The sequence below is a fragment of the Ovis canadensis genome, chromosome X, assembly GCF_042477335.2.
Source record: "Ovis canadensis isolate MfBH-ARS-UI-01 breed Bighorn chromosome X, ARS-UI_OviCan_v2, whole genome shotgun sequence".
Lineage (NCBI taxonomy): Eukaryota > Metazoa > Chordata > Mammalia > Artiodactyla > Bovidae > Ovis > Ovis canadensis.
Window position 1 is genome coordinate 96,735,069 of NC_091727.1, and position 7,970 is coordinate 96,743,038.

At 44.8% G+C, this 7,970-nt stretch overlaps 1 protein-coding gene across 1 annotated transcript; it reads right to left on the reverse strand.

Moving 5' to 3' along the window:
* Positions 1–420: 420 nt before the first annotated feature.
* On the reverse strand, positions 421–2,913 carry HAPSTR2 (HUWE1 associated protein modifying stress responses 2). The gene has a single exon (XM_070289642.1). It carries the CDS (start codon positions 2,911–2,913, stop codon positions 2,080–2,082), a length of 834 nt encoding a protein of 277 aa, XP_070145743.1. The 3' UTR covers positions 421–2,079.
* Between the last annotated feature and the right edge of the window lie 5,057 nt (positions 2,914–7,970).

The window sequence follows — 7,970 nt, forward strand, 5'->3', positions numbered from 1 at the left end:
CCCCCACCCATTCCATAACCTCACTCCCAACTCCTCCATCCCCATCCCACCCAGTCTACCCTTTCATCACCTCTACTCCACCTCACCCTTATTCAGAACCACTTTGGCCTTTTATGTATCACTAAGACTCTCACTTTCAAATCCTCTCCATCTTTACCCACCTTCTCATAGTCTTCCAGGCCAGAGGAAGTAGATCTTTGACTACTGTACCAGTTGCAAGGTGCATCTCTCAGGCAACTTTAGGAACTACAAGCCAGCCCTAAAATCCAGAGTGATGACCCTGAGTACTCACATGTTAAACACACTTATAATTAATACAAGATCTGGGATATTTAGGCATGTTTTACCCATGAAACAGTAGTTTCCATCTCAAACACAGAGATTCTGTTTTTTCCTGATTTCTAAACCAATCTATTTTTTTTTTTTGCCTTTTGCAAAATATAGTGGATTTTAACATTTTACTGATTTGTATTTATAGAGAAGCAAGAACATTAATGCTTTAGGTACCAAGCATTGTGCTAGATACTTGAAATACGGGCTTTATCTTACCGTCACAATGACTTTAGGAGACACATAGTTCCATTTTACAGATGAAAAACTGAGGCCAAAAGACATTAAATGATTTGCCCAAAATCACACAGTGTATCTGTGGGACTACCATTCTACTGTTGATTTTTTGACACAAAGTGTATGCTCTTTTAATTAGATCATGCTATACCCTTAAATGGGGCTTCTCTGATGGCTCAGTGGAGAAGAATCTACCTGCCATGCAGGAGACCTGGGTTCAATCCTTGGGTCAAATAGATCTCCTCGGAAAGGAAATGGCTACCCACTCCAGTATTCTTGCCTGGGAAATCCCATGGACAGGCTCCCAGAGGAGTCTGGCAGGCCATGGAGTCACAAATAGTCAGACATGCCTTAGCAACTAAACAACAACAATATAACCTTACATGGGGCTTCCCCGGTGGCTTAGCAGTAAAGAATCTGCCTGCAATGCAGCAGATGCAGGTTCTATCCCCGGGTCAGGAAGATCCCCTGGAGGAGAGCATGGCAACTCACTCCAATATTCTTGCCTGGAGAATCCCATGGACAGAGAAGCCTGGTGGGTTATAGTCCATAGTGTGGCACAGACTTGGACACCACTGAAGTGACTTCACACACACATACCCTTAAGTAAAACCCAGAAACTCATTCTACTTTGTCTTCCACTTCAAAACAGAGATCACCAAAAAGATTTAACCTCAGAAAAAGGGACATTTGATATCCCTAAGAAAAAGGAATACCACCAAGCCACCAGGAATGCCATCTTTGACCTCAGGCTCTCAATTGTTGGCTTAACTTTCCTAAAAAGGGCGTTAAATTGACTCAATAGCAACTTATTACCTGTCCAACCATCATAGCACTTTACCTCATCACATAATCACCAAAATGACTATTTTAAGAAAGAAAACTCACAACCTCATAGGTACACCTTGCACAGTTTCTATCTAGAAATCAGGTTCATGGTACATGGAGCCAAAACGGAATGTTCCAGATTTCACAAAGACGTCAAGTTTTGCATTCTGATAAAAGGTAACTGAACTAGAAGGAAAAAAAAACAAAAACAGTTAAAGCAAACAATTAACCAAACAATAAAGGATAAGACTATCCCATACCCAAGCAAACACCTGTTAGTCCTTCTAAGACTTTTAAATAAAGTCACATTTATTCATTCAACAAACATTTATTAAGCACCAGCAACTGCGCTAGATGCTATGGAATATAACTGTGAACAAGATAAACCAGGCTCCCGCTTGACCGGATACTTCTGCATTAAATGGTCTTGCTAACTACTACATGGTACTTGTATTCTGCTAGTATTATAATTCTGGGAAAGTCAGAGTCATAGGAAGCCTCTTCCGGAATACTTTTAAAGTTTGTTGTTGTTGTTTGTTTTTGTTTTGGGTTTTTTTTTTGTGGCAAACTGATAGAAATCTTTGTTTAACTTAGAGAAGAGATCGTCTGGAGGACCCTTTTGACGAGCAAGTTGATGGCCCGGCAAAATGGCAGCTGGCGACCCACGAGGCAGTTCAGACCGGTTTAGGCCATTCGGTTGCGCTTGTGGGTTGGGGAGTCCGTGTCGCCATCACCACACTCGGCCGAGGTGCGCTTGCGGGACCCCCCACTGTCCAGGCAGAGGGCCAGTTCTTCACAGTCGATCGGGCTCAAGTCATCCTCGAGGAAGCTACTTCTTCGGCGGCCAGCGCCGGCGACCTCGCTGGCTTGAGGCGGGGAGCCGGGCGCGCCAGATTGCACGCTAATGCTGGCCATGGCGCCGCTGAGGCCGTGAAGGGCGATGGCCTCGTGGAACGGCTGCAGGTCGACGTCCACCGACGAGCCCGATTCGGTGGCGGCGGCCTGGCTGGGGGCTTCTGAGGCCGGCTTCGCGGGCATCCTCGGGGTACGAGGCGGCGGTGGGGGCGCCGGGGGCACCTTGCCACACAGGAAACTGATCAGATCTTCGCGAAGGATGATGCTCCGGCCCTTCTTCACCCATTCCAGCACATCTTTGATGCGACGCTGGTGGCCCACCTGGATGCCCAGGTCAAAACTTCGTTGGTGGGCATGCCCGCTCTCTTTGTAGAGGCTGGTCACGGCCATGGCTGCATTCTGGAAGGGGTCCCACATGGAGAGTCCTGGCTGTTGGCACCCCGCATCCTTGTAGAGCTGGGCCACGGCGGTGGCTGAGGTCTGGAAGAGATGCCACAGCTTCTGCTGCTCGCTCTTGAGCCCCGCCGTCTCGGGGGCCGCCTCCTCCTGCAGATCCGGGGGCAGCTCCTCTTCCTGCTCCACCTCGGCCAGGCACTGGCGCTCCCACTTAGAGAACCAATGCTCCGCGACCTCGGCCTCGCCCTCCTTCGGCTGCTCCTCCATCCTCCTCCTTCTGGCCGCTCCTCTCCTCCACCTCCACCTCCTCCTCAGCCTCCTCTGGCTTCTCCACCTCACCTCCGGCTCCGAGCTCCCCTCCTCCTTCTGCGACCGCCGCCGCCGCCGCCGCTGCTGCTGCCGCCGCCGCCGTCTCCTCCTCAGCCACCGCGAACACCGCCGCCGCCTCCTCCGCGTGCGCCGGCGGGCGGGAGCGCGGGCGGCGGGGCCCTGAGGCCAACGGTTCCGGCGCGCCGCCCGCGGCCCCGGTGCACGCCCCGCCCCGCCCCGCCCGGCCGGGTCCTCACTACTGCGTGGAGATAACTCCGCAGCCGCCGGCGCCGCCTCGCTGCCCCCTTCCGGCCCCGCGGTGCGCTCCTGCGCCCCCCCCCCACCCCCGCCCAGGGCGCCGCGGCCTCCCCGCCGCCGCCGCCGCGGCCCCGCAGCCGGGTCCCAACCCCCGCTCCGCCGCGGCTGCCGCACTGGGAACTCGGAGGGGGGCCGGCTGGAGCGCTACCTCAACGCGGCGCTTGCCTACTGCTTGGCCCCCTTTTCACACATTTTTGAGACTTGTCGGCTTCATCCAATGAGCTGATCAAATTTTACATCCTATGTTGCCAGAGAGGATTATGGGGCAACTTCATGGTGTCGATCACATCCAGGGCGCCGATCCGGGAAGGCCGGGGGTTAGAGTGGAAAGAGCACGGCCCTCTTGAAGTCGGCATCCTGGCAGTGCCCTCCACACAGGAGGTGCCCAGGAGAAGTGTTTTCCATAGATCGAAGCAGTCATTTTATGAAGGGGGGGGGAAACAATCAATTCAGGCATTTGCCGCCCCGCCCCTCCCGGCTTTTCCAGCCTCAGTTTCCCCAAGTGCCCAACCAAGCTGTTGGATTTGGTCTCTGGAAAGCACCTGCAGTCGTGATTTAGAACTTTATTTCTGGCCCTGTAAAGCACCTCTTCCAGGCTGGTTGGGTACTTATCAAATTTTAAGAGTTACAGTCAGAAATGGCATTGATTCACTCCCCCCCTCCCCATATTCTTTCAAGGGTTTTTTTTTTTTTTTCGGTCATTTAAAAAAATCGGTTGAGGCGTTTTCTGTGTGGTCTACATTCAACTATTGACAATTCCAGGATGAAGAAGTGAGAGGAAAGAAAATAGGCAAATGAAATCCCAAACACGGGATTTTATGCTCTAGTGTAAAATTTAGTAGTACCTTTAAGGAGGTGGGGGGGGGGGGCGGGGGAGTTTATCTAATTTGCAACACTCCAAAAATTCTAGCTAGTTAAAACACCATAATAATACCCAAATTGAGCTAAAATAGTATGCAATACTGAAGTTTTTTCCTTGGGTTCGGTAACAACCTCTTATAATGATGCAGTCCTTTTTTCAGTGCAGACAATTCCAGATCAAACTGTGTTTAAAAAAAATATATCATGAACTAAGAATAACGTCAAAAATGGAAGGAACTAACGTAATACTTTTTTTTTTTAATTTAGGGAAAAAAGAGTTTTGCCGTTGTTCTTGTAGAATATCTGCTGTCTCCAGAAAGCCTTCCAAAGATAATTCTAGCAAAATATACTTAATAATTCCCAAGTATGAAGATTAGTATATAAAATAAAATGATATAACCATTAAGCTTTATCATCTTCTTTAAAAGAAATACATGTTTCTAAGTTTAATATAAAAGAGAAGAAGACGAGAGGATTGCGCCCTTTCTCTGCAAACCGGGCTTTTTCACGATTCATTAAACCCTTTTTCCATATGTGTAATTGGACTCTTCTCATTTACATAAACAAGGGATGAGGCAAAAGACCTAAGATCAGCCCAAAAGGAGAAATACATTTCTCATTCTCCTATGTTAAGAAAATATTGTAAAAGAAAACTCCAAGAAGGCAGAGCCTCCTCCCCCCTCCACACCCACATATACTAGCCCTGAAATAGTTCATGGCCAAGGAGATAGCCCTTTGCCAGAGCTTTAGGACTACCCTGAATATGGTGCCTCAGAGTTATTATCAGAGGCACATGTTTTTATTTTCTCTAAGTAAAAAAACTTGGACCGAAATGACCGACAGTAGGTCAGCATATCCTATTTTCTCCCCTCATTTTTGATTGGGTTAAAAAGCAAGAAGAAAGACTGCAGTGTCTTTGAAAGAGCACAACCCTCTGCTTGGGCTTGAGTTGTCTGGCTGGTATCCTCCATTCAGTTGGTTTCAGCACCTGATTAATTAGTTAATTAGTACTTAGAGCTGACTAGCCCCGGTCGGCAATTTTCCTGCCCTGCATGGTGAAATGTTGAATCCAGCATTGAAATTTCTGTGTCGCACGCCCTAATTATTATCACCCCACTACTTTTTAAACCATTGCACCAAATTATTATAATAGACAGAGCCAGACGACTGTGTGGGAATATGTTCTTTCTGAGAAATAATGGTAGACTTAATCAATATTTTTCACTGTTGCCCTTAACACATATAAATAAAACAATTGAATGGGAAAAATTCTAATTCAATTAGCCTCCAACTCCTTCCATGGTGAAAATGATTTTATATGAGAGATAATTCAGAAAAATCACACCAAAAATTTTTTAAATGTTTTATCAGTTCCTCAGATTGCAAAGAGTATGTATGTTTACAAGAATCCTATCTGAGGTTAGTTCTGTCCCTTTATAAGCCTAAAATGCCAGAATTTTTAAGAAAAGAATAGAAAAATGGAAATCAAACCAAAAAGCCCAAGATCATTTAAACTAGCTGTAAGGAAGTGATGTTATCTGTGTGTGCTTGGGGTAGAGGTACTTTTGATGTTTAAAATACTGACGTGGTTTAGGAGTGAGTTTTCTATAGGAAAAATATTCCTTAGCTGCTGCCCCATTCTTCCATAATTTTGATGTCGTGGCTAAGGTTAAATATCAACTAGGGAAAATTAGTTTTAGGAAATGTTAGGACACAAACCTAAGAGTCTAATTTTTGGCAGTTCTCAATGTACCATTACTAAAATGGGACCCAGTGTGTCAATGACTTTCAATATTACTCGTAGCTATTTTCACCTGAAACAATCCTTATATATCAGTAGTGGGTTGCCTGTAATTGTAAGAGCTAAATGGTACACAAAACTGGATACACAACCACACAGATCAGTAAATGGGTCGGACTGAAAGCAAAAGTAAACACCAACCTTAGGAAATGAAAGAAGTTAAAAGATAAGTGTTAAGGACCTTATTCTTTTTGGAGAATAAAACAAGATTTAGTAGCTTTCCACTTAATTTAAATGAAAAGAATCACTACCTTACATATTGCAGTGATAATGTAATGGGGAAAGAAAACAAAAAAGTCTTTGTACAAATGACACCTCCTATAGTTGTTGTGAAGAAACTTTTCCCCTTGGTATCTGCTAACAAATTCTAATTAATGCTGCACATTCCTTTACTGAAATCATTTAATGCGTAACAAGGGGGGTAAAAAGAAATGCTGAATGCTCGTGATTGCCCTGTTAGAATTATGGGAGTGAAAGCCTGGGGCCCCAAACTTACTGTCTATTAAAGCCAAGCTTTGAAAAAGAAATGCAACCTACAAAAGCTGTCAATCTCCCTTGCCCCTAAAGCCTGGGTTCACATGGATTCAAGTGACAGCCCTCCTCCCCCATGCACAATACATCAATCTGTCTCTCCCACAAGCACCCACAGCCCATTGTGCTGGCCGCAGGTGCCTATTATGGCACCCATGGCTGCCTCCCACAGCTCCGCCCCTGAGAAACAGGAACTGCAGACAATGGAGCCCTGTGGGAAGACAGAGGTGGGTGTTGGGAGGGATAACAGACAGATGGTAAAGGGTATAGGGTAGTAAGGTAGTTTCAAAACAAATGTCAAACATTCAAAATTATTGCTTTTGCGTGTCTCCCTTTTTGAATTGCCTTTGCTTCAATCACCATCTGCCATAATTATAAAAACACTTACCTGTTATAATGAATATTTGTTCCCCTTTTTGGGTATCTGTGGAGGGGGCGACCTTCAATGCTCTACTTCTGTTTAGCCCTCTAGGTTTCTGAAGGTCACCGACTGAGGAGTTATAGTTAAGTGACACCACTAGACCACAGAGGGGAAAGAAAGGATATTTCCAATTTTTTGGCAAAGTTTGTCATTTCCCTTTGAGCCTAGTTTTGGGCTCCTTAAGGGGTAAGGGTTATAAAAACTTATTACTTTGGGTAATATATTTGTGAAATGAAAGTACTGTAAGATTTCTTACAAATGTCTAATCAGGCAGGTGGAAATTCTTAGGCCATTTCTTTTCTGGCAAGAAGTCACATAAAAGGAGATGAGGTGGATTTAACAATGAAAGTACTGAAGGTTTCTGACTCAGTCTCTTTTCCTATTTCCAAGCATGTTAACAAAGATAAATAAAATTATTTTAAAAATTACTGAATACTATTCACATCAAGCAGCGCTATCAGAAAAAGCACATTTGAAAGATTTCATAAAATGTCACCTGTCTTTGGTGTTTTTAACCTTCTGAGTTATGGACTAATTAAGAAGCAATAAATGGAAGAATTAAAATATATTCCCTAAAAACATATAGTCATTCAAGTAATCTGATTTAGTTGCTTTTACCTTTAATTTATCATCCTAATATACCACCTTATTCCTGCTTCCAAAATAATTTGTCAGAAATCAAAACCAAGCTAACAGTAACTTTATCGCTACTACTACTATCTGTCACAAACAAAAAGCAACCAATAAAAATCTGGCACAGTTGTAAATCATGGTCAAGTGGATTGGTGACTTGTTGGAATGAGGGTACCACCAAAATAATACCAGGAACTAAAACCAGCCAGTTTTCCTGAAGCAAACAAGAGGGTCTTAGTTTGCTGTCAAAAACTAAAAAACTAGGCTTTAACTAGGGACTGTCAGGGATCCAAGTGAGCTCCTGGCCAGGGAGAGCTTAATTAGAAGAGTTGGTTTGGGTTTTTAAATCACACAAGAAAAACAACCAATGCAGTATGAAAGCGTGCAGCAGTCTAATGTAGCACAAAATTCACTATTCCATTATGTGTGTGTGTAATGATTTTGCACATT

Bases quoted from the DNA above. Each gene is read 5' to 3' on its own strand.
- HAPSTR2 (XM_070289642.1), bottom strand. From the start codon at position 2,913: ATGGAGGAGCAGCCGAAGGAGGGCGAGGCCGAGGTCGCGGAGCATTGG.